The following is a 26324-nucleotide window of genomic DNA, read 5'->3' on the forward strand; positions in this document are numbered from 1 at the left end:
AAACCTTGAATAAATCCCTTCTTTCATCCCCACCTCAGTTACTTTACCTGTTGTTTTCAACTCACCTGAAATGCTCTGGCTCCCTCTAGGGGATGTGCTGAGGGGATCTTACTGAATACTGTTTATGACATATTTTTAGTTATGCATTAGAGGGTCTAACAGTATTGCCTTATAACCTAGGATGGTTAGGCCACTGAAACAACAGTTGCAGGCTGAACCAATCAGAATACTTTGTTCTGCTGCTTCTGTGATTCTGATCAAAACAACTATGTGATGAGGCAGGATAAAAAGGAAGATAAATCTTTAAAAAAGCTCTCTGATCCCGGGGCCTGGGGTGATCTCTGTCCTCAGTGTTTAAGAGTTCTGTTTCTCTCTGTAATTGTTTCCTTGTGCAGCTCCTGGCTCCAGCGGTCGACTGGTTGGATTTCCTGTTGTCCTCACTGTCTCCTCTGGAGCTGAACGACACAGAAGCCGTGGTCCTGTATGCCAAAGAGTACCTGCAGCAGGTGTCAGACCTCATTAACAAGACGGACCGCAGGTCAGAGTCAAACCCTGTGCATTAGAAACCGAAACACGCAGTGAACAGTTGTAAGGTCAGGGCGGGCTCACGGCTTCATTAACAGAGTCAGTCAGAGACAAACATCCTGTAATTATCCTCATCCAGGCAGATGTGTTTACTGTCCTTGTCAACATGAGAACTCCTGATATGATTATTCTGTGTGTGTGTGTGTGTGTTTTCAGTCTGTTGAATAACTACATGATGTGGACCCTGGTTCAGAAGAGTGTGGCCAGTCTGGACCAGCGTTTTGAGAACGCTCAGGACAAACTGCTGGAGAGTCTCTTAGGAACCAAGAAGGTTGGTTACGTCACAGTTACTGCACATGTAATGCTAAGGGTGATAAATGTATGTGTACATGTTGCTGTGTCTGCTAATGAAAACAAAATACTCTTACAGAGACCGTTTGTTTTTCTAACTGAAGTGGAGAGTGTACTGTGTCATAGAGACACACAGAACTGAACAAACCTCTGTCAAATAGTCTCTTCTCTGCTGGGCTGTTGGAGGAATTTAAAGGATGAATTTAAGAGATTTAAAAATTCAAATTAGTTTTTTTAGACCCATTCCTGGGAGCCATCACAGCTGGCCTCCTCCCTATGACCAGAAAACAAGCCCTCTGCTCTGATTGATAAGGTCCAGCATTTAGCACCCACTGGGGTAAAAGACACAGCCATCATCCTACCACCCACCCAAATGTCTTCTGGTTTTCTACATTTCCTGTAGATTGACAGGGAGGACAGTAAATGTAAGCATCAGGCTGGAACCCTTTTTAAAAGTTTAAATGAATTAGATGAAGTTGAAGAGTCAGCTTTGAGAAATCAAATAAGGCAACAAATACATCCAGGAACTATTACAGACTTAATACTGTGTGGATTGTGTCAGATTCAACCTTTCTTAGGTAAATATAAAATGAAATTCTCTCAGTTGGCATGTGTCTTATTACTGTGAACAAGCCATCATGTCAATATCTGGATCTTTGCACATGTACTTTCTCTGTTAGTACTGCTAATATTTGTATTAGTGCTAAGACTGACTTTAGAGCTGCTGCTACTGCGACTCACACAGTTATTTGTTTTTACAGCAAAAGGTATAAATCCTCCTGACTGTCACGTTGGTGGGTAATTATACTCCCTGGGTCTGAGGTTCTCAAAGGTGTAGATTTGTGGTTGATGGTCTGACCTTCCTGGAAGGTACACTGTGTAGGATTTAGCAACATGTAGTGATAATGTAAGGCAAGTTGCTGCTCAGTTACTCACACCTCGGCAAGACATGTCAAAACATAAGAGATAATGATGAAACCTTCAGCCTTCATGTGAACTCCAAACACACATTAAAAAATAATTAATGAACAAAAGCATCAATGGAATTATTTTGTCTTTTATCTACCGTGTTTGTACCACAGAAGGAAAATTACACTGAATTCTAATCACATTTACTTCATTGTGAATATGTGGTTTGTAGTAATTATAGTGTTTTACATCAAATTTGAATCATCTCTGAGCTTGTCGACCTGAGGGGACTACAGAAGAGGGCGCTGCAGAAAAAAAACATTTAATCCAACTCATACACAGTGTACCATTAACTGAATATATATATATATATATATACACACATACATAATATATATGTAAATATATACTGTATATGTATGTACTGCACCATCTCTTCTTTCATATCCTTACTGGATCAGCCCTGTCCTGGTTTTCTTGTCTGTAACTTGTTCTGTTCTGTAAAAACTAGTAAAATATTCCCAAATCGAGTTCATTTTACTGCCTTTACAATCATGTGATTACACTGATGGTTCTGATTGGGTGACACTGGTTCCAGCACTTTCTCTCTAGATTTCAGGATACTGGTCTTGATTTGGTGAACAATGAGTTGCTTGGTCTTAAATGGCTTCTTCATCTCTTCTTCTGTCCATCCTTGTGAGCCAGTGTGTTTTTTTCATTGTGACTTTGTTTGCTGTAGTCCTGCACCCCCCGCTGGCAGACCTGTATAGTGAACACCGATGACACGCTGGGCTTTGCCCTGGGAGCCCTCTTTGTGAAGGCAACATTCGACAAACACAGCAAAGACGTGGTGAGTACCTGCCTGTAGAAACACTGATGTAGTTCAGGTTACCACAGCAACCACAGGTACACATGGACCTGACAGCAGTCTGTCCCTCTGTCCAGGCTGAGGAGATGATCAACGAGATCCGCTCAGAGTTTAAAAAATCTCTGGACAAATTGAGCTGGATGGATGACCAAACTAGACAAGCTGCAAAAGACAAGGTGCGTTTCCAAATGTGTTCTTTATATCAGACTATCAACATAAATAGGAATGGTAAATGTTATTGCAATAATCAAATTTAATTTGTGGTTTATCTGTGGTTACAGTGGTGTTGTTGAGAAGCACCCTGAAACATTCTAGATTCTTAGATGTACTTGGGTGACAGACTACTAATGAATTCATCATTGAATTTTACAGTGAGATTAATCTTAATAATTGGCAATGTATGTTTATCCAACACTAGTCTTTACATATTTCACTTAGTATAAACCTCTTGATACAATACTGAATGCATCCCTCTCTCCATGGTCCCTGTCCAACACCTGTTAGGCAGATGCAATCTATGACATGATTGGATTCCCAGAGTTCATCCTGGATCCCAAAGAGCTGGATGACGTTTATGACGGGGTGAGTAGTGACATCAGCGCTCATGTATTGACCTGTAGACGGTTCAGCTATTGGACCTGGCTCATAAATACAGGATCTCAAACGGAGAAAGAAATGCATTTTAAAGAACTATTTCTTGGAATGATCTTGAGTCTTAGTTTTCAGTTTACCCAGTGTGGGATCAATAATGTCTAATCTAATCTAATCCAATATAATGTGAATCATTTGTTCCCCACATTTGGTTTATTTAATTGTTTTATTTTGCTTAAACAATATTTTTCATAATGTTTTCTTATTATATACTGTATATCATGTGATGTGCTGTTTACCATCAATATTACAGAGTACACTTTACTGCTACTGTATGTATTAATGTATTATTATGATACAAAAACTGTAGCTGTTGGTGCAGTGCTGCCCCCTGCTGTTACGCAGCAGTAGACACACTCATGTGTCTCACTCATCAGTGTCTTGTGTTTCAGTATGACGTGTCAGATGACAGCTTCTTCCAGAACATGTTGAACTTCTACAACTTCTCTGCCCGAGTGATGGCCGACCAGCTGAGGAAGTCACCCAACAAAGACCAGTATGTGAACATACACACACTGGAGACACACGCATGGTCATTGTCAGCAGGCCACTCATTATCTCCTCTTGCTTTCTCCTCCTCTAGGTGGAGTATGACGCCCCCTACAGTTAACGCCTACTACATGCCCACCAAGAATGGGATCGTCTTCCCTGCTGGGATTCTACAGGCTCCTTTCTATGCCCACAACCACCCAAAGTCTGTTCTTTACTTTTAGTACACTACATGTTTCTGCGTGCAGGTTTTTCATCCATAGTTTATCACAGCTTCAACATCAGTTTCCCAATCACTACTGTTTCCTTAAACCCCTGCTGCCAGACTATAAAAACAGTTAGCTTGATAAATAAACATAAACATCATAGACATGTCAGACTCCTCCCACTCTGGCTAACACACACACACATACTTTGTGTTTTCAGGGTGTTAAACTTTGGTGGTATCGGGGTGGTGATGGGCCACGAGCTTACTCACGCCTTTGACGATCAGGGTAAGTGTGGGTCATTCGTTTAATCTAATCTAAATTATACATGATGTTTACACCACAGCTCAAAACACTCTTAAATTGATTAGTGTTAAGATTGACTGGAGTTTGTAGTTTTTATTTAAACAGAAATACATTTTCAGATATTAGTTTTCCTTAAATAAACTTCTTCACCCGTTGTTTCAGGTCGAGAATATGATAAAGAAGGGAACTTGAGGCCATGGTGGCAAAACACATCTGTGGAGGCCTTTCGTCTGAGGACCGAGTGTATGGTGGACCAGTACAGCAACTACACTGTTAACGGAGAACACGTTAATGGAAAACAGACACTTGGAGAAAACATCGCTGACAACGGAGGATTAAAGGCTGCATACCATGTAAATATTAACATTTGTCACATGACCAGAGTTGGTTTGAGTTAACAGTGGGTCACAGTTGTTTTTCTTTATAAGGCCTATCAGTCATGGGTCAAGAAGAATGGAGAGGAAAAGAGACTTCCTGCTGTAAACCTGACCAGTGACCAGCTCTTCTTTGTTGGATTTGCACAGGTACAAACATGTTGGTATCCCACAGGGACATGGCTTACTGAGGTGTTAATGGACTGAGTAAAATGTATGTTCAAAGATCAAACATTAAAGTCTTTGTTTTTGCAGGATATAATTTATTTTGAGACATTTCTTTATGTCAGATATGGGATCCAGTAATGGTGTGATTTACTTTATTCACACCACATTACCAAAAGCTCTTGTAAATCAGAAACTCCTGTGTCTCCAGAAGGCAAAATTACATTTCTTCAAAAAAATCTAATAATCATCATCATTATTCCTTCATATTTCTGTGAAACCCATATCTCTAACTCGGTTGTTCTACTTTTAGGTGTGGTGTTCAGTGCGAACACCAGAGAGTGCTCATGAGAGCCTGGTGACTGACACTCACAGCCCCCCCAGATTCAGAGTCATCGGAACTCTTGCTAACTCTCCAGAGTTTAGCCTACACTTCAACTGTCCCACGAGGACGCCCATGAACCCTGGGAGGCGCTGTGAGGTCTGGTAAACAGACTGGAGGGTGGTGTTGGTGGTGTTGGTGGTGGAGGGTTTCCGGGAATCCGTTACTGATTAGCAGGTTATTTATCAGGACTTGATCAAGGTAATACACTGTGGATGTCACGCTGAAATTCAGAGACGTGAAGGACTGACGATGATGACGATGATGACTCTGATGACGAGGAAGCAACGTGCCATAAAGTTTCTCATTTCTGCTTCATCACTGTTGTTGATTATGGGTAGTGTGTGTGTGTGTGTGTGTGTGTGTGTGTCTGCGTGCTGCTATCACCTGAATGTCACTGTAACACTGTCGCTGTCGCTCTTTCTCTCTCTTTGGAATGACATCACTGTGATGAAACCATTAGGTCATGTGTTTCACAGCGATGTAAAACTTCTGAGTAACAGAAAATGTGACCTACAGTGAAGTGGAGGTCTGTGTTCATTTTTGCCACTAAATGACAAAATTTCTCTCAGTGAAATTGCTTTTGTTTTTTATTTATAAACACAGTCATAACAGAGTTATAGTTAATTCTTGTCCAATGAAAAACCAGCTCTTCTGCTGCTGTGTGCCTTGTTTCATGTTGTTCATTTAGTAAAATCTACCATCACTTTCAAATGTTCAAGACATAGACAGGTCGATCCGGAGGCATAGGTTGTGATGTTCTACCATTTGTGTTTCACTGCTCATTTTATTGTATTTTCATTTATTTTGACAAAGTGAAAACTGTTTCTAATCTTTCCATTACAGTTGCCTATGTGTGATATTTTAACCAATGCAGCAGGCAGGTCTTAACAACCATCACAGTTGAGACCCATAGGGAACATGTCAAGAGAAAGGCATCTGTACCACAGCTCAAATTTAGAGTTCCTCAACCACTGGGCCGCGGGCCAGTACCAAGCCGGTAGTCATTTTACACCTGGATGCAAAGAAAAATAATCAACCTATTTTTCATGTTGTTAATTTATCACAAACTATGTTTCATTTTGAAAATGACCAGATTGTTTCCTGGTCAAAATATCAGTTGGAACATGTGAAGAGTCTTTTCAAAATAAAAGTATTTCCAAAAAGAGAAAGGTCACAGAGGAAAAAGTAGAGCAGCCTTCAGCTTCAAAATAAAAGAATGTTCTACTCTAATAATCTTTATATTTGTTCAAATGACATTTGTTTCATTTATTTTATTTTGTCCTGTATTTTTCTGCACTTTGACAACTGTTCTGAGAAAATATAGTCTTAACAAGAACCTGGTCTGTGTTGAGAAAAAGTGTTTTTTCATCTAATTTGTTAGATTTCATGACTTGAGCAAAACTCAGATGAAATTAAATTATATTGACTGTCCACAGACTGAATAATGTTTTCTGTTACTCAGATGGTCCATTACACTGTAAACCAAAACATTCCACCAAGTAAGCTCTTTATTCATTTAGTCTAGCATTCTTGTGAAAAGTACCATTACAGATCCTCCTCTCAGTTTATCAATGTGACGATGCACTTAAAGTGTTCTTCAGGTCAGGAAATCACAGAAATACAACCAAAACTAATAAAAGATTTTTTGGGCCAGTAACTGCTCTAAACTTTCTTATCATGCTGCTCATAGAATCATCATTTTCTCCCTATTGGAGATCATGAAAATATAGACCTATTTTACAATTAGTATTGTACTGATAAAGGTAAAATAATGTTAAATTATTTTCAGTTTAATAATGAACCTGCAAGTCTCAAAAATGTCTTGCCGATTACAAAGCTTGTGTTGAATTTGAAGATTGTCTTCAGTCACTTATTACCATGATAACCTGCAGTTAATAACACAGCGCCCTCTTTGGTAAAGAACAAGAACAGGCCTTAAAGAAATTCAGATTACACGAGAGAATTTGGAAACGTTGCCTTAAATTTAAGACTAAGCCTTAAAAATGAAGCAAGTTTTAGTTGCAGGCATCACCTGTCAGGTCGGTCAAGTCCAGTCAGGCTTTTGTTTTGTTTACAGTGACCTCAAAAAAGATTTGACCCTAAAGCCATGGTGCATTCAAGGAGTCAAATTTTCATGGGGATGTTCAGGGACACAGGGATCAGATGTTTTAATGTTTGAAAGGTGAGTGTTTATGTTTTTAAAAAGTCCATGACCATAATGAAGAGTAGAAAATGTGTTTTTGTTTGTATTTATTTTATCTTTTTTGTGTGGAAACACAAGCTGGAGCACAAACATAAACAATGTTATTTAATAACCTATATTAACATACTATATTAAAATATAACATGTAGAAAATGTTCTTGCGTTGTGATTAAAAACCAAGTCAAAAGAATTCTCGGCCTCTATTTCCCATGATTCTCTGGTGCTCAGGCTCCTGCCTGATTCTGACAGCAGATAGAACTGTCCTGGACACTGCTGTGTGAAAAAAAACTGGCATTGTTGGCAAAACTGCACTGTGTATGTGTGTGTTTGGTTTTCTATGGCTTATACTGACTCTGAAGATTTACAAACTATGGTCAGACGATGGATAGTTTTTGTACATAATAACTTTTTCTTACTCATATTTTTGCTACAAAAGATCTGTACAAGAAAGACACAAGGTGGTGCAGTTCACTTATAAATTAGAATTATTATAATATTAATACTGTGGTGTTTACATTACATTTTCATATATGGTAGGAAAATACACAGATAAACATCATATAAATCTTTTGTTGTTGTTGTTTTTTAAACTTGTATTTTTAATATTTGGTGATTTGGTCATAAACCGATATCATTTTAAATAAAATACGTAAAAAAGAACGTTCACTAAATGTACGACACATCAACACAAATGTTTTCTATTCACAACAACATTCTCATCAACAACAAAAACGTTACCTTGTCGTTTTTAAAGAACATTCTCGTAGGCCGTATTAATAACTGACTGGCCGAGATAAGTGTCTGTGGTAACTTCAGTGTCATCTGAAAAAAACAAATACAGAGTCCAGAGACTCAGCGTTGTCCAGTGTGAGAGGAGAAAGTCCCAGTTTGTTTCCTAACTTTCTGGATCGAGGATAAGGCTGTGGGAGAAGGGCGGGGTTTAAAGTTTGAAGCCATCCTGCTGCTGCTCCTCTGTTTGTGTCTCACAAACTCCACCCGGAACATAACAGAGAAGAGCCGCAGTTGTCCTGAATGCACCGGAGCTGACAGGTGAATCCTGCTCGTCCTTAGCTTCCTTTGTTTAACCACGGACGGCTGTGTCGGTGAGTGTGGACCTGTTCTAGTTTCTGGAAGAGGGTCTTACCGTAACGTTTGTGACAACACGTTAAAAAGGAAGAAAACAAAAATTACACTCCAGTCTCCTTCTCTGTAGTTTTTCTGAACATATGTCAGAAGAAGGAAAGAAAGAAGAGAGTTTTTTTTAATGTAATGTCATTTTGGTGTAGACCAAGGGGCTGTTCTGTGATGCCGTGTACGGGGCAATACTTTTAACAAGGCAGTAATGTTTTGTATTTGTTTTTATGTGTTTATGTTATTCTGTGTTTTCACAAAATTAATTTCTGTCTAAATATGAGCTGATTCATTTGAATTATTTTATGGTTATCCCATGACAGTGCCTAATGCTTCAGAACTCCCGTTGAACTTATTTTGGCGGTAATGTCAGTCATTTAAAGCTAAGGTTCCCAGCCCCTAGTTGGGACCTATTTGATGGAGTGGAAAGGTATGGTGCAACAAGGCAAATTGATTTAATTAATTTAAATTTCAGTGTTTTCTTTATTTGTGCCCCAGTGGGGAAAGTGCAGTGATTTGTGATGTGTTATTATCTTTTTGTTCAGTTCGGTTTTAAAGCAATGACTGTGCATGTGTTCACAGAGGGTTTGGACAAATGTCTTCTCTTCTATAAGGGGGCGCTGCAGAGAAGAACAGGAACCACTGTTATACACAGTTGAATCAGTTTCTCAGTTGCTTCTATATAAATAGAATTGAATTTCTTCAAGAAATAAAAAATCATTAAAGACGCAACTTTATATGTCTCTACACACACACCCCATTAAGATGTGTATGCGTGTGTCCATGTACAACAGGAGAAAAATGAGGAGGTCGGGGGAGCAGAGAGAGGATGACAACACAGTGCTCATTGACATGGACACAGGACCAGAGAAAAACTATGGCAGTTTGACAGAGGTGAGTTGGACACATGTGGCTGCAGAGACCGAGGTTAAAGGGATGAACTGACAATGGCCAGATCATCTCATTAACACTGTACTGTATGGTGTTAGGTATGAGGATGTATTCATGGAGTCCCTTGCTAGAGCATTTGTCAAAATCAATATCTTTAATTCTGCTCCAGAGAGTCCAGGTCATAAAGATAAACTAGTAGGCCATGAAGCTGTGACAGTCACCTCTCCTGATCCTTGGGTCTTTTGAATAACTGCATATCTTCTGACTGATTACTGAGTGTCTTTCAATATTTGATTCTTGTGTTTGCTTAGAGAATAAAACAGCAGTGTTCAAGTTTTTTTTTTTTATCTAGTTACCTAAGTAAACAAAGGAAGTAAAAGGTTCGTTCATATAGTAGGTGTTTGTTGTCTCGTCACCTTTACAACATTTAAAGTTTCAGGAATATAATCCTCTGGGTAAATGACATTGTGCAAAAAACATTAAGCTCTTAATACCTTGGCTAAAACTAACAGTCAAAATGCTGCCGTGTTTGTCTCAACACTCTCACAATGCAGCTTCAGTATGTAAAAATCAACATTATGCCTGGAGGGAATATTATAAGATAACGTCTCCAGTAAGTTATTAATTCAACTTTATTTTCTTCTCCTTCATTTCAACAAGCAGCTGTTTTTAAATGTCTGTTGTTGTTGTTGTCTCCTTGCTCGAAGCACGTCCTCATGTCCACAGCTGTTAAGACGGTTCAATTAAGGTTCAACATCAAAGTCTTGGCTTCAATTTATTAACAATTATAACAATAACAAACTGGCAGGAAATGTTGACTGGTTGAAATGAGTGAAAAACAGTGCTTTTACATTTAGTCATAGACGAATGGGAAGTGTTGTTGTCCTTTAATCAGAGCTTTAATGACTGCAGCCGGAAACAGGAAGCACATGTTTTGTTCTGATCTCTTCATTGCTGTGACTCTCATTAGTTTGTTGTTCACAAGCTGCAGCTTCTGGGTTTCTGGGGTTCATATATGTTTTCCTTTGCGAAAGTGAACGCTACAGTTGTTTAAACACTGCTCACTGACTGGGACAACAATGGCTCCATGATGACATGAGTGTTGGTGATAAAGAGCTGAGTTCATCACATCATTAGTGTTGGTTCTATAATGATGCGTCAGAACTGGAGGGCTGTCACAGTTGTCTTCCAGTTTTATCATTAATGATCAATGTGCGTTTTTTTTTTTTAGGAAGCACATGTTCAGACACCGGATGAGAATGTGTTCAGTGACAGAAACACTCGCATTGGTGAGTCAAATGTGAATATGTTTTTTGGTTGTTTTTTTAATTAAACTATTATGGTTATCAGCCCCAGCTAACAGTGGTGCTTAGAAGTTGCTTCTGCCCTTTAACCCACTAGCATTTTTTAATGCCATCAATTGCATTTTGTGCTGCATTAGGGTTTTTATGTGACCCTGTGACATGAGCAGTACAGAAAATGAGTGTTGTTAGCTTAAGTTTCATATCAAGCTTTTTAAATAAAACCACGGGCTGCCCAACTGTAACTCACTGTAACTTTTCTTGTGTGTGGGGTTATTCCAGACAAATTGATCAGTAAGGTGTTGGTGTTTCATGGTGTTGGTTTTACTGAGCCTCAGTGATAATGTGAGTTCTGCTCGTCCACTGCTCAGATTTTGTCTTGGTGTGGGAGGAGACAAAGATTTCCGAGAAGGTGGAGGGCGCTGGTGTCAACTCCATGCACGTGAAATGGAGAAAGGAGTTTCTGAGCAGACTGAAACGTAGAGGTCTGCTGGTGGAGCAGGTGAGCTGAACAACAACTGCAGGAAACAATAGGCAGGAAAATCAAGCACTGAAAAAATCCAAACATTCAACCAGTATGTCTTGAATGTTTGTCTTTGGCCTTTAACTTTAAGTAAACTAAGGGTAAAAGCCAATTACTACATCAATATTCTCGAGCTATATATAAAATGTAATGTTTTGACACCAACTGTATTAGTGTGTAGGCCACTGTAGTTTCTATAATACACAATCTTTGTGTCCCAAAGTAGGGGATATATCCAGTGGTGTAGAGCTCTGTGGGACTCCAGAATATGATTTCATTGTTCCTTTACTTTTCTTGACAGAAAAAAGTGACTAAGCCTAAAAAGTCCATCAATTTTGTCCTGCTCAGCGCTCCGTGGAATGTCCTTTGTTATTATGCTGAAGAGATCAGCCTGAGGGTCCCGCTGCAGGTAAAACACTCAGTCCTCTGATAAGTGTTTGCTCCTGCAGTCATATCAGTGGTCTCAACCTTTTTTTTAAATTATTTATTCTCCTGCAGATAGTCAACTATTCAAACATTACTTGGTCTGAAAAGATTCTATCAAAGCTGTCACTCCCCAACCCGATGACCCAGGAGGTCCCCAACCCCCCAGTTTGTTACTACACCTGTGAGTTTAGGAACAACAAGCTGGAAAGGTGATCAGCCAACATGTCAAACAGTTACTATCAACACTCAACAGTGTGATTTCAGATGTGTGGTTCTGTACTTGAAAACTGTTTCATTGTTCTGTCAAAAATATCCTTTTCACCCAGTGCAGTTCTAAAACAAAGTGGCATTTCAACAGCCCTGTAGACAAGAACTTCAACACAGTCTAAACATGTGGAACCAGATAAACCACCAGGGGCTGCTGTTGATACTGGTAGATGGGTTAGAAAGTGTAAATGTGAAAATATGAATTTTCCCCATGTACCACAGTTCGAGAACCACTGGTTTAGGCAAAGGCTATAGATTGAAACTAAGCTATTTCCAAACAACAGTAGAAGGAAGCTTTAGTAAAGCTGAATGTTGGCTTTGCAGTTTGAAGAGCAAATCTGAAGCAACAATGGATTCTTACTGTATTCTTAGGCTAATTTATTGTCAGATCATCAAATAAACCACGTTCTATTAGAAACAACAGAGAAGAAACAAACCACAACAAAACTGTCATGTACATTTATGGTCTCTCTTTAAAAGGCTAACATAATTATATGTACTGCTGCCTCCTACTGGTTTGGTTTCTCTGAATACTGCAGACGAAGTCTCCAAGACCATTAATCTAGTCTTTGTTTTAAAGGTTTCTGGGCAGCAACGACCATGAAGTGTTTTTTAAGACTACCCAGCGCCACCAGGTGGTGAGTACACAAATCTGCCACCTAACAGTCAGTGCAGACATAAATTGTGTTGGAATAATCCTCAAGTAGAGGAGAATCCTGGAGAGTGTTCAGATCCAGCCTGCAGGAGGATCACTACGTTTAGTTGTAATATGAAGTTGTTGGCTCACCCATCTAACCAAATTCAACAAATAAAAAGAAATGACATTCTGAAAAGATTTACTCTGACTGAAAAAGTAAAAAAAGAAGTTATTTAATGAGCCGAGGAGCAAACATGATCAGATTAAGTTTATAATCATTCTGGTGTTTGTGTGTGCATACTTTAGAACGTGTAATTACATCAGCAATGAGAGGTGAAGATTGATGTTTGATTTAATTAATAGGCTACACCACAGTAGCTTACGATATCCTTGGTAAATAAACCGTAAACGACACGCATGACATATGTGAGAAGAGGAATGACGGAGAGGAACCAGTCGGTGTTCTTAACTGATGATGAGCAATAGAGAAATACAGAAAGTACAGTACAGATTATAATTTCTGCTCTGAGGCCATTTAATCCAGAATCAGAATTATTGGCCAGGTGTGGTTATTATTACTACCTACGCATTAAAGACAAAAATTTAAAAAGGTCTGATCAGAATTTCTGGATTTTCTAAGCAGTGAGGAAGACTTTAGGTAGATGCGCTGCTGTGCCTCTCCTTTTGCAGCGTTTTGATTTTAGTTGAAATTGTGTGTTAATAGTCAGTAACTAACAGACATTTGATGGACCTGTTAAACTTCATGTTAAATCCCTCCATTCGATTAATGCATATTTATTGCGAAAAACATTTAAAAAGAAAATTGTAGTATTCCCTGTAGGTGTAAATGTCATTTTTCATTTTTGTTGGTTTAAAGAGCAGCCAGGAGTCGTACTCACACACCCCTCTGATAAATCCACAGGAGAACATTCCGGATGCTTCAGTCAACATTTGGGTGCTGATAGTGCCGCCAAAACATTTGCATATCTACATAGTGCTGAAGAACACACAGTGTGCAAACACAGCTCCAGCACTTTGTCAAGTACTTTAAAATGGAAGGAATGATCTAGCTGCAGACATGAGTGAGAAATTAATAAGTCATGTTTTACATTTTTGTTATGATTATTTGATGAATTTACTAAGTTTTTTTGATCATAGACTTTATATAATGTCACATTTAAAGGCGTTAACATTACATAAGGATTAGGGATGTAACAATGCATCGTGAATTGGTAAAAATCTATACAGATTTGTGACAATTTGTCTAGGCTACGTTAGGACTAGGCTACGTTATTTCAAAAGTCACTGGTCATTCCATGAGACCACACACTCCTGTAAAGTAGGTATGTGTATGTATGTGACCAAAGATGCTGGTTGTAACCCACTATTAAAACCTAGAAGTCAGGTGCCTGAGTAGCCTAGGTGACATTCAGGTCTTCACCCACAGACACAAGCAGGGTTTAACGCTTCTGTAAAGAAAAGAACTCTTTCCACTTAATATTTTTTAGCTTCTTAATAAGAGTGTTAAATAAGAAGAGTGAGAGAAGAGTGATGTGCAGTGTTTCTGTAAAGAAATGTACATTTTTTAAATTCTGTTATGTAAGGTAACAATTTGAGTTTATGAGGTACACAAGTAATCGCCCAGTCAGCTGGTTGATTTATTAGTCGACACGTTCTGAGTCAACCAAAATTGTGATCGGTCCATTTTTTTGCTATTTTTATATGTATACAGTATATTTTGTTTGTGTTAGTTTCATCTGGAGGGAAGTTCCAAGAGGGCAGCGGTGGCTTGGTGGCTACCAAGAATGGGGAATAATAACGTATCATTGAGTGTATTGTTGAATTCCTAGTCAGAGAGAAAAATAAATGAACAAATGGATGTTGTCTTTATCCTAAACTAAGAAAATATTTCTGCACTGACCGCATCAAAGTGCATGTCAGACCATCAGCTTGTTTTTATTATGGCCTACAGAAATAATGTCATGAATCTGGTCCTTTGCCCACAGCTGTACGAGATCCTGGCCCGGACTCCGTATGGTTCTGTGAAAAAAGGCCAGGTGGGTGTGGACCGTTTACTGAGTGAGCACATCTTCACCGCTGCCTACCCTCTGCATGAGGTGAGTTTCGCCGGCCTAAACCTTAAAGCCTGGTGTGTGAGTCCTCAAAGCAACAACAACATCATGACTGTACATGTCTACGTACAGGGTGATTACCTACACCCTGGAGCTGATGTCCCCCCTCAGGCTTTAAGTGTTCGGCAGATACTGTACTCCTACTGGGCCAAGTGGTCCTGCTGGAAATGCTACCAACCACTGGACCACATCAGAGAATACTTTGGAGAGAAAACCGCACTATACTTTGCCTGGCTCGGTAACCATAGCAACAAATTTACACACAAACAGTAAACGTTCAATACAACAGGAAGTATCTAATTCTGCTGTACGTTCACTTAACTGTTCACTCCCGCTCACAAATGTCTTACTGTAGGTTTCTACACCAACAACTTCAAACAGTAATTCACACTCACTGGGTTTCTACAGCAACTATGTCTTACCTTAGGTTTCCATGGCAACAATGTCTTACAGTTATTAAAATACTGGCCATTGTTTTTCAATGCAAACAATGTTGGATTGTGGGTTTTTGGAAATTGCTTCTTGCTGTAGTTTTCTATATCAACCACCGCTAACATGCTAACTGTGGCTGTAGTTATTATGCTATCTGTGCTGGACTGTAGGTGATACTAGGTTTTTGAAGTAACTGTGTGACATTCATTTGCATGCTGATTCTGACTGACTGTTATCTGTGCTATGATGACGTTGTCTAATTGTGTGTTTCCATGCGGACTGTTTCTATCTGTAGGTTTCTATACTGCTTGGCTGTTACCGGCATCTATTGTTGGTACTGTGGTCTTTCTGACTGGACTATGGGTGATGGTAACAGACGTTCCATCGTAAGTAGAAACTGTTGATGTTGTACTTCATATCCTATACATATTATTGTGTTTACATGTGCATGTGTGTGTGTGTGTGTGTGTGTGTGCAGGAAGGAGGTTTGTGACACTTCAAATGACTACATCATGTGTCCAACCTGTGAAGGCTGCCCCTACTGGAATTATTCTACCATCTGTGTGACCTACAAGGTACAACAGCCTCAGTCCACGTCTTGTTCCTCATGTCACGTGTAGTTATTTACCATTTCCACATGCACCTCTGTGTGTGTGTGTGTGTTTAGATTGGCGTACTTTTTGACAATGGAGGCACAGTCTTCTTCAGCGTCTTCATGTCTCTGTGGGCTGTTACCTTCCTGGAGTACTGGAAAAGGACGTGTTCCACTCTGTCTCACCGCTGGAACTGCTCCGACTTTGAGGAGATTGAGGTGAGAGTCTGTCCACTTCTCAAACCTGTCAATCAAGCTGTGCCCTTTTGAGAGTAAAGATGAAGCAGTCATCCATATAGTCAAAATAGTCTCAGCATGGACAGGCATCCACTGAACCTCGGTGCTGTCCACAGGAACGTCCTCGCCCTGAGTTCACTGCCATGGCTCCAATGACAATAAGGAACCCAGTTACAGGAGCAGAAGAACCCTATTTTCCTGGAAAGAAACGCTTCCAGAGAATCATAAGCGGTTGCATGGTCATCATCATGATGGTGAGTTGACTTTCTTTAAAGATTGCTGATTAAACATGATTCTTCTTCTGGCTGGCAAACTAACTAAGTGAGTTACTGCCATCTACTGGGCTTGTGTGTATTTTTATTGTACACTGTGCCATTGAGAAACTGAGAACAGATGTTTTATTACTATAAATACTACTCTTACTTAATTATTATATTAATTATTATTTATTAATCCTGTATCCCAAAAGCATTTCTTTTTAAACCTGTCTTGTCTTTTCTGAAATACAATCTGATCAAGTTGACTAAAAACAACACTAACCAACGACAGGATTAAAATGTATGTTTGTCTATGTTTGATGTCTTGTTTGTAATTGGAAATTATAACCTTTAAGTATTTTTATTGTGTGGTGATGCTGTGAAGTTGAGGTTTGCATGCTTGCTGTTTAGGACATCAAGTCTTTTGGAGACAGCTGACAGCTACATAATAACCTTTTTATTTGTGTTTGTGTGCGTGCGTGCAGATCATCCTGGTGGTGATGTGCCTCATTGCCATTATTCTGTATCGTACCATGGTCAGTATCTTCATCCAGAAATCTGGTCTGAGGTTCATCAGCTCCTCTGTGAGTACAACAACAAAACAGCAGCATACAACAAAGTAGCACACAGTTCAAGGATAAACTGTGTGTGTGTGCGTGTGTGTGTGTCTTCAGGCTAAAAGAATAGCCAGTATTACAGCCTCAGTGTTGAACCTGTTGATCATCCTGCTGTTGTCCAGACTTTACACCGCCCTGGCAGAAATCCTCACCCGGTGGGGTGAGTCACCTCTTCACATTCACCCCCTTTACTTCAGTTTAAAATATTGTAACTTTAATACAGTTCTGTTTGTCCACATTTGTCTTTGTTAGAAATGCATCGCACTCAGAACAAATATGAAGACATGTTCATCCTCAAAGTTTTCGTCTTCCAGTTTGTTAACTTCTACTCCTCTCCAGTTTACATTGCCTTCTTTAAAGGCAGGTAGGAACCGATACTGGAACTGGAACTGATTTTGTATTAACTTGGGTGGTGCATAGTTTTTTTTTTTTTCAAGTCAAGTAAAACAAACCAAAAAACAGTTGACATTAATTAAAGGTCTGATCGCTTTGAAGTGTGTTACAATGAACTAAGAGTGGGGCCACAACTCCCCCTACAGGCTGAACATGTAACTCAGATATGAGGGAATAACTAACAATAATGATAATAAAAATAATAATAATGCTCGTGTTGTACAACTCATGTGGGTTAAAGTTGTGCAGAGTAAATGCTCCAGTGTCACTCTTATTAACACATTATTGATTTTTCAGTCAATTGCAGTGTTTGTTGAAAAAATATGCAGTTATTGTTGAGAAATAAAAAAAATACACGTCATTTTTTAAAATGTTAACTTTTATGACGAATTTCTGTTCTGAAGGTAACACTTTTCAGAACAAGACTGCAGTTGTTTAAAGATAATTTTTCTCTATTTTTACTTTGAACCAAGGGAAAATACTGTAGCCTTGTTAAGTAAGACAGTATGTGGAGAACTGACTGCTGTGTCTTCTCAGGTTTGTTGGTTACCCTGGAAAATTCAACACACTGTTTGGAATTCGCAACGAAGATGTGAGTTTGTCACATAACACAACATAGTTTTCCCAGTCTGGGAAGAATATCCCAGAGCAGGGCTGTGCTCCTGCACACAAGTGGAGTTATTTTCCTCTAACTTTAAATTACACCTTTAACGAAGAAGAAAAATACCTAATTATTCTAGTAAATGGGAGTATCTTACATGTAGCATCAGGCAAAGACCAAAAACAACATACAATATTTCAAGAAACATGAGATAATGATTCAGTCATGATGATCATGATCATGTTGTCAGAGTCACAGTCTGCTTCATGGTCAGTTTTGAACCATCGTGAGTACACCGTGATGCACATCCTCTTACAGTAAACAATACTGTGATTCAACACCTTGTATCTGTGTTAATGTGCTCCAGTGTGCAGAAGGTGGATGTCTGACAGAACTGGCCCAGGAGCTGCTCGTCATCATGGTGGGAAAACAGCTCATCAATAATGTCCAGGAGTTCCTTGTCCCGTAATCTCGCTCTCTTTGTCTCTCTCTCTCTCACACACACACACACACACACAGACACACACCACATAGGATATATTTATTATTTCATGTATGTAAAAAAAAACAGGGCTGCCCTCTAGTGGCTGGCTGCAGTAATGCTCATTGAGTCTGTTCCTGGCTCTACCTTGATGTTGAAAGTGAAAGCGAATTAATTGTGACAGAGCACACAACGAACTGTGAGCAGGCCAGGGAGCAGTGTGTGGGGACAGTGCCATGCTCTGTGTCTCTTGGCAGGTGGTGGATTTGAACCAGAAACCTTCCAGACCCAAGTTTGCTTTCTTAACCACCAAGCTAAGAAACCAAACCAACCCAGAAAAAAACAAATTATTGGTTATATTATATTCATGGACATTCATGGATTCTAGAAAGTGTTGGACTGCGTTTTATCTGATGCAGCTGAGCAAACATTTGAATTAGGACACAAACGTTCACTTGGCCTCCTGTTCACTGTACAGCTAATCGAATCTTAACTGTGGGCATTTTGGTGGCCAATAACCAGAAGACTCATGTCTTAATTTAACTTTCAATATATATACATTCAACAGTGATGCAGTAAGGCTTAGAACATGTCGGTGTAACAGCTTTCATTTTGGCAGGAAACTCAAGTCTTGGTGGCAGAAGAGGAGTTTGAATCAGAAACAGCAGGGGGAGAAGAAGAAGGATGGTGTGGAAAAGAGTCAAAGTCAGCAGCAAAAGGAGATTACTCCCTGGGAGAAAGACTACCAGCTGCTGCTGTGTGAGGGTCTCCTCACCGAGTACCTAGAAATGGGTGAGGAGTGTGGGGGCTGCTGGGTGACTAAGTGTCAGAGCATACTGTCTACATATTATAAATGACTTTTATCTGTCCTCCTATTCCTCCACCTCAGTTATTCAGTTTGGCTTCATCACTGTCTTCGTGGCAGCCTGTCCTCTTGCTCCACTCTTCGCTCTAATTAATAACTGGATAGAGATTCGTCTGGATGCTCAGAAGTTTGTGACTGAATATCGCCGCCCTGTCGTTGAGAGAACCCCTGACATTGGCATCTGGCTTCCGATCATGCAGTTCATCACACAGGTGGCAGTCTTCATCAATGTAGGTCTTTTTAACTAAATTTGTCTCATTGTAAAGGGTTTATAAGTAGCTGTAAGAAACAGACTCCTTTCTTACCTGTAGGCTTTCCTCATCGCTTTCACCTCCTCATTTGTGCCTCGCCTGTATTATCGCTACACAAAAAATAGGAACCTTGAAGGTTATGTGAACTTCACACTGGCGACAGCACACATCAACTTCAACCAACAAAATGAGACGTCCTGTAGGTAGGAAAACATTCCTCTTATGTCCTTCATTTGGATGGCTCCATTCTACTTTTACATGTATGACACTGTAACCTGTAGTACCGGTAGATACTGGTTGCAATCTGCATCTTTATTCTCTCCTCTTGTTTATAGCAATATATGCAGTTTTTAGGATGTAGTTAACTTCGGTGATGTGACAGCAGACAGTGAGATATCATGAAGTTCAATTTCATTTAACTGGCCTAAAAACTATTATTTGTTAGCCTCAAATAATTTGTCTTTGTTTGTCTACATGACAATGACAGTCAACACAATTAAATACTCCTCCAATAGGTGGCAACAACATAGATGGCTTTATTTTTTAAGAGGAAACGTCAAAAACAGCTTTTTCACTTTTCTCTTTGTGTATAATAACAGATGAATGTTCCTGCTTGTTATCTGCAGGTACATGGGTTTTCAGGATGAAAATGGTCATTACATACCAGAGTACTTTGAACTACTCGCCATACGTTTAACTTTTGTCATTGTCTTTGAGGTCAGTTTCTTCTACGTATCTCATAAAATTGGAATGTTTACATCATGGGGTTCATCTGGTCACTTAAAATCAAAGGTTCTCCTGTTTTTCCACCAAAGCACGTGGTTTTCTTCATCGGTCGTTTTATTGACTTGATGGTGCCTGATGTCCCTGAGGAGGTAGAGATGAAGATTAAGAGGGAGTACTACATGGCCAAAGCAGCTCTGGCTGAGAACAGGGTACAGTGATACTATCAATACTTTAGTATTGATTTTAAAAGTTGTTGTCACAAAATGGTTTTAAATTATTTATTGTTTTTCTTTTAGTTTTACTCTGTCATTTTGTCATTGGTTTTCTGTGCTTGCAGTCGATGGGCTCATTCATGATTCCTGATGAACAGGAAGACTACTCCACTAGTGTGCGCCACCGAACACCTCATCCTTCAACAACAAACCCCAGTGTCTCTCTACCAGCAAAAGTAAAAAAGACCTCAGGGGAAAATGGCTCATTGGACACACATTAAAGTAAAACACGAGAGGACTCTTAAACATCAACATTTAACTGGACATCCTTAATTATGGAACGTCTCTCCTGGGTCATTATTTGTGACTGATTCACAAATGTACAATGATGTATATGCAATCTCCACAAGCCTGGTGTTGAATTCTTTCAGATAATGACACATTATCATTATCAGCACACTAAGGAATGCACGACAGAATGCAGTATGTATGTGACAATGTTGTTTCATGCCTACAGTCTGTGAAAGACACTGACCTCTGCTGGAGATCTACAAAAGTAAAACCACAAAAAAAAAAAAAAAAAAAGAACCACAGAGCGATGTTCTATCAGTTTATGTCAACACACACAATAAAGTGACTTCATATGGATCCTTATTAGATCACTGGCAGGCGTCCTATTTTCTATAACCTAGAAGGAGTTATTTCTGTTATCTCTTCTCTTGAGATCAATCTCTTAAGAATTTTATTACATTAGTTAAACTAAAATTAACTATAAAATTCTCAATGACCAATAGAATTTATTCAAACCAATCAAATTTTCCTGGTTTTACTTTCAATTATCAAAATATATAGGAGTGTATTTATACTTTTTATAAAGGTTATCTATGTGCTCACCCACCCACACCTGGGTTTTTGTTGCTTTTTTAAAAAAAAAAAAAAATCATTTCATTTATTTTCTTGTAATGTGTATACTCGTTTTATTTATTCTAACACTTCACTTCAGGATCACAAATTCTCATCCAGCATGTAGTCATCCGTTGTTGATGTGAACATGATTTGAACACACCATAGTTTTTGTATTCATCTCTGCAGTGTTATACAGAAACAGGTTCTCATCATGTTTACCATATAAAACATTGTGAACCATCATTCTGTGGGCATGGTGAGAAGCATTGTAGCTATCGCTTCTTTTACATATGTCATCATATTTTCTCTTTTCACCTTGAAATATATTCCTGTCTCAATAATTTATTGTATACTTATACATTAATTTAAAGAGAAATAAACAATATTTTCTTTACATGCGTGGTCACATATTGTTGGTAATAGTTTAAAATGTCCGAAGAAATTCGAATTACCCATACTTTGCCTTTTATGTAAAAACAAATATTAAAAGATCTTATATACTATAGTATCTTTCAAAATGGCTAATTAGAACATGAAAAGGTACAAACAAAATGTAAATTGTGAGTTTGTATTATTGGCGCACTGCTGTGACATCTGTCACACATCTATTTTAGTCTGAATGTTATATTTTTTAAAAGCCAAACAGACGCATACATGCAACTACAAGAAGAAAGTGCCAATCCAGACGTTTAACGTTTAATATGGAATATATGGCAGTAGGATTTTGCTTTTTGAGTTACGTTTAAATTTGCACTCCAATAATGAGTATTGTCATTGTGGATTTGAGTCATTAGTGAAAGTTAATCTCTGCCACAAAAATACCTTTTTGTAAACTTATTGAGAATTTTGCTGATTGTTTGGTGTTCTGATCAGGCGTGCTGCGGGCAACCATACCCGTTGCATGCGTGACGTGTAGGACCTCCCCTCCGACACACAGCAGCAGTAATGGCGGACTACGATAGCTACGATGATAGAGACCGGGCCTATGGCAGCTTTGGCGGCGGCAGAGGGTGAGTCTATGCTTGGCATGGCGGCATCGCTGCTTTATACTGCCCCGTACAAATGTGGCACAATTGCGGCGTTTCCCGCTACCGCCTACCATGACCCTGCGAGCAGAGGCTCCGGCCAATTAGCTCGACCCGCACGACGCCTGCTGTGGCGGGAGGGTGGTGAGAAAGGCCACGGTGAGCGGCTGGGAAACACCGTGGTACAGTGAATCACGGGTTAGCTTTGCGCTAACAGGTAACGGTCCGCTAACGGTTGCATGGCTACAGTTGCGTACTGATACTGACACTGACGGATCCAGGTGACCGGAGTTGACCCGGAGCTCACAGTTGAAATAATAGGGGACGGTGGTCAGTGTTTGTAGTTAAATAAAATGTGCACAGGGAGACAAGACAGCGATAAAATGCAGCAAAGGAAGAGGCCGCAGCTTGTTGCGACGGATCCGCCACTGCAGACAGCCCGCATGGCTTCATCATGTGTCCGCAGCTTGTGTTACATTTAATCCATGACCTTACGAAGCATCTATCAGAGGCATTGGTAATGGATATGTGATCACAAAAGCACATGTGGTGTACTTTTTAGGCCAATTATGTGTTGTCTGCTAATCGGTGACGATTGTGATGAATGAAACGTCTGCAGCGGATTCATTATGATCGGTGTATTTATCCGTCAAACAAACAGGTCATAAATAAGCCCCAGGTTTGATGGTGAACATTACGTTTGATGAATTCTTCTGTCCCAGTAACATAATCTATTCACATTGCATAATGTTTACCAACGTGTGTACCGAACAAGGCTACGGAGCCCCAGAGTGGACATGAAAGACTTTTTGTTGCAGTGCGAAATCTTGTAAAAGGTTTTTATACATGTATATTGAGGTATTTGGTTTTGCTCAGTTGTTTAAACCAAGTATTTGTAATATAACGACTTTTAAAATTTAAAGTCAATTCAAAATTAAAGAAAAAAAATAGAACTGAGCAATGATGCACATCCCTAAGTATTTACTATTGCAAGCTGTTATAACTATTCGTAAGGGTAATACAACTCCTTTAAGGTTCTTCCAACTTCCAACATAATTTTTACCTTTTCAAAGTTGAACACGATTCTTAAAAATGTAGAATGGGTCATTAAATTTAAATTCCTTAAATTACCAAAAGGGAACTGCCAATGGATTAATAAAGTTCTATCTATCTCTATCTGTATATACACGGTACATACACACTACTGAGAAGTTGCAACAGAATTAAAATTCAAGAGGCAGTCAATTTTCTTGTTGTGTCTGTGCCTACAAAAAATGCCCTATACAAATAAAAATAACTTTGAATTTGCCTTATGTTGGTCTTGTGTTTTAACGTTATCTTAAATTAAAACAAGTACCTCAAAAGGCAAAAAAGTGTGGTCAAAACCAGCCGAGGTCAGACTTGATGCAGCTTATGTGGTATTTGTTGTTGTTGTATGAAAGTTGACTTACATACAGAAGACAACTACATTCTACTGTCAGTCAGTTTAACTCAACTTTCAGGAAACCTCATCTTTATAAAGTCTGGTCAGTAGCAACTAGCAGAGTTGAGAGTAAATAAACTTTGAACTAAAGTTTTGTTTCAGAATACATCAATGGAAGTATCACTGTTCATAGTACAGAATGACACCTCGTTTCATGGCTGCCACCTTTCAGGTCGTTACAAGCCACTGAAGTGTTGACCTGACCTCTGTCTCTTCGTCCTTCTCAGGTCCAGAGGAGGCAGTGGGAGCGCCGGCGGCCCCAGGAAGCAGAGGGAACTGCCAACAGAGCCACCATACACGGCATACGTAGGAAATCTGCCATGGTATTCTGTGCAAGGTGACATTGACCACATCTTCAAAGAGCTGAAGATCCGCAATGTCCGGTTGGTTAGAGACAAAGAGACAGACAAGTTCAAAGGTGAGCGAAGTTTGACGGGACAGTTTTTGCAATGCCACAGTCTTCAGTGTTTGTGAGTTTGTGAGTGTGTGAGGAGCCATAACTAAGGGTGTACTTACACTAGGGCCAGTTGTATCATGCCGTGCAAAACTGCCAATTGTCCCCCCTCTTCATTTATTGACTTTGTGAGGCAGCAATTCGCAAATGTTTGCGGAGGCAGCAAGAGATGTACTTAACCCCGTTTGCACTCACACTTGCCGTACAATCTGCACTTTAGGGGGCAATCACACTTGGGCACAATTTAGTCAGATAGGAATGTTCCAAGCTCACAATCAGTAACAGATGGAACAGTGAGGTTAGCTGTGGACGAGACTGAAGTGACTGTCGTTGTGATTTAAACAAAATAAACCCAAAAATAATTGATATGATTTATATGTGGCCACATAAAACTAAACAAATGATTAAAAGATTAAAATCAACTTAAAATAAAATCTGTTATAGAACACAATTGATGACTTAAATAATTTACACTAAATAAGTTTATCATTGGTCCAATATAAATATATTCTTAAGTATACAAGTATTGGGTCACATAATTAGTAGCTCTAGTGACTTTACAGAAAGGTCCTGTAGCCCTTCACATCTGTTTTCTGAGAGAAATACATGGTACATGTTTAGAAATTTTGTTTTATCATTTACAGGGCAGTAGTGATTTTTGGTTGATTACAATAGGATTTTAATTTTCCTTGTACTTTATGGTTACTTGACTTTGTTGCTATATATTGTTGCATTGGCATCAAAAGGTAGAAATCAAGGAAACTCCAAGACCTACAAGAACTGTTCAAGTGATGTTACACATTCATAGTGTTTTGTAATAAATTAACGAGTGATCATTGTGATAATCGTAATATTGTGACAAATTCATCATCTCTGTGTCATTCACACTTACAAGTATGTCCACTAGTTTGGTTTTTTTATTAATAAATCCAAATTTTATTTGAAGGAATTTCTTTAAATACGCTGAGTAGAAACAGAAAATATCATGACCCCATAAACAAAAGGAGGTTTTTGACCTTTTTAATGATTTATTAAATATTTGTTGTTCCTTGTGTCATCATCTATAAATTCTCTCTCAGGTTTTTGTTATGTGGAATTTGAAGATTTGGAATCTCTAAAAGAAGCTTTGACGTATGACGGCGCTGTGAGTATTAGAACCTCAGACAAATGCCAATAAATAGGAAACAGATTGAAATTCCTGTTGCATGTCCATAAACTAAACCAAGAAAATGTAAAATGCTGAGAATGCTGGTTGAAGAACCTGAATAACCTTTGACCCGCAGTTGCTTAACGACAGGCCATTGAGAGTCGACATTGCAGAGGGGCGTAAGCAAGAACGGGGAGCTGGAGGCTTTGGCTTTAAAAGAGACGACAGCAGAGGTATGAAACATGTACACTGTGGTCACTGAGCATGTGGTTGCGTGTTGAATGTCTGAACTTTCTTCATCCCTCATATAACATTTCATTATCCCAATACACACACACGAACAAACAAACAAACAATTTCTTACAGGTCGGATGCGTTTTTCTTTTTCTCCCACTGCTTCCACTCTAACGTGCTCTTGTGATTGGCTGAAGGACAACTAACAGCTCTGCCTCTTCAGTGCTGACTTTCCAGCTTTTTCCAGGAGGCGTCACCACCTCCTCCTCTGTTTCCTCCTCACTTTATTTCCCTCTTCTCGTCTTTTCCTTTACCTACGCTCTTTGTCGTCTTTATTTCCCTGCCTTCTCTTTCTCTCCCCTCTTCAACATTCTGGTCTTTTCTCCATCTTCCCCCTTCTCCTCACTCCCTGACACTTCTCTCCTCCCCCCTTGTTTATCTCTGAACTCCATTCTCCTCTAATGGAACTTCTTTCTGTCTTTATCTTCCGCCCTCTTTTCTTCCTGCCCCCTCCCAGTTGTCTCCTGTTCTTTTTTCCCCTCTTTCCTCAGCTTGTATCTTCTCCCCTCCCTCTTTTCTGTATTTCTTCTCTCTGTGTTGAAGTCTTCCACCTTCTTTTTATCTCCATCTTTCCTCCCTTCATTTTACCCCCTCCCTCCTCTGCTCTTTCC

The 26324-nt window shown here is 39.3% G+C and overlaps 3 protein-coding genes across 6 annotated transcripts in view; all 3 read left to right on the top strand.

Moving 5' to 3' along the window:
• Nucleotides 1-338: 338 nt before the first annotated feature.
• Nucleotides 339-7309, top strand: ece2b (endothelin converting enzyme 2b; the record flags this gene model as incomplete). The annotated part of the gene is made up of 12 exons (XM_025055248.1): nucleotides 339-538; nucleotides 742-856; nucleotides 1638-1643; nucleotides 2525-2635; nucleotides 2731-2829; nucleotides 3158-3235; nucleotides 3697-3800; nucleotides 3888-3998; nucleotides 4220-4287; nucleotides 4468-4658; nucleotides 4734-4829; nucleotides 5158-7309. Coding segments are annotated over 12 exons (1356 nt in total), but the record flags the coding sequence as incomplete, so codon positions are not given.
• An 841-nt stretch (nucleotides 7310-8150) lies between these two features.
• Nucleotides 8151-21041, top strand: ano7 (anoctamin 7). Of its 2 annotated transcripts, none has more exons than XM_008309583.3 (24): nucleotides 8151-8482; nucleotides 9358-9457; nucleotides 10686-10743; nucleotides 11127-11257; nucleotides 11580-11687; nucleotides 11777-11913; nucleotides 12552-12609; nucleotides 14615-14725; nucleotides 14813-14978; nucleotides 15468-15558; nucleotides 15651-15747; nucleotides 15840-15983; nucleotides 16118-16255; nucleotides 16744-16842; nucleotides 16933-17035; nucleotides 17128-17239; nucleotides 17806-17860; nucleotides 18237-18334; nucleotides 18970-19142; nucleotides 19240-19445; nucleotides 19527-19669; nucleotides 20093-20183; nucleotides 20282-20401; nucleotides 20530-21041. In XM_008309583.3, exons 2-24 carry the CDS (start codon nucleotides 9365-9367, stop codon nucleotides 20683-20685), a joined length of 2688 nt encoding a protein of 895 aa, XP_008307805.1. In that variant the 5' UTR covers nucleotides 8151-8482; nucleotides 9358-9364; the 3' UTR covers nucleotides 20686-21041. The 2 variants fall into 2 exon arrangements, with proteins under 2 accessions (XP_008307805.1, XP_008307804.1); XM_008309582.2 differs by having other exon boundaries at nucleotides 8152-8535.
• Nucleotides 21042-22169: 1128 nt separating this feature from the next.
• Nucleotides 22170-26324, top strand: part of eif4h (eukaryotic translation initiation factor 4h) — an 8886-nt gene continuing 4731 nt past the window's right edge. For all 3 annotated transcript variants that reach the window (XM_008309585.3, XM_025054904.1, XM_025054905.1), the window contains exons 1-4: nucleotides 22170-22320; nucleotides 24046-24236; nucleotides 25352-25416; nucleotides 25556-25652. In XM_008309585.3, the coding sequence (XP_008307807.1) occupies nucleotides 22256-22320; nucleotides 24046-24236; nucleotides 25352-25416; nucleotides 25556-25652 (418 nt within the window). In that variant the 5' untranslated portion in view covers nucleotides 22170-22255. The remainder of the gene's footprint in view (nucleotides 22321-24045; nucleotides 24237-25351; nucleotides 25417-25555; nucleotides 25653-26324) is intronic.

The sequence above is a fragment of the Cynoglossus semilaevis genome, chromosome 4, assembly GCF_000523025.1.
Source record: "Cynoglossus semilaevis isolate Cse_v1.0 chromosome 4, Cse_v1.0, whole genome shotgun sequence".
Classification (NCBI taxonomy): Eukaryota; Metazoa; Chordata; class Actinopteri; order Pleuronectiformes; family Cynoglossidae; genus Cynoglossus; species Cynoglossus semilaevis.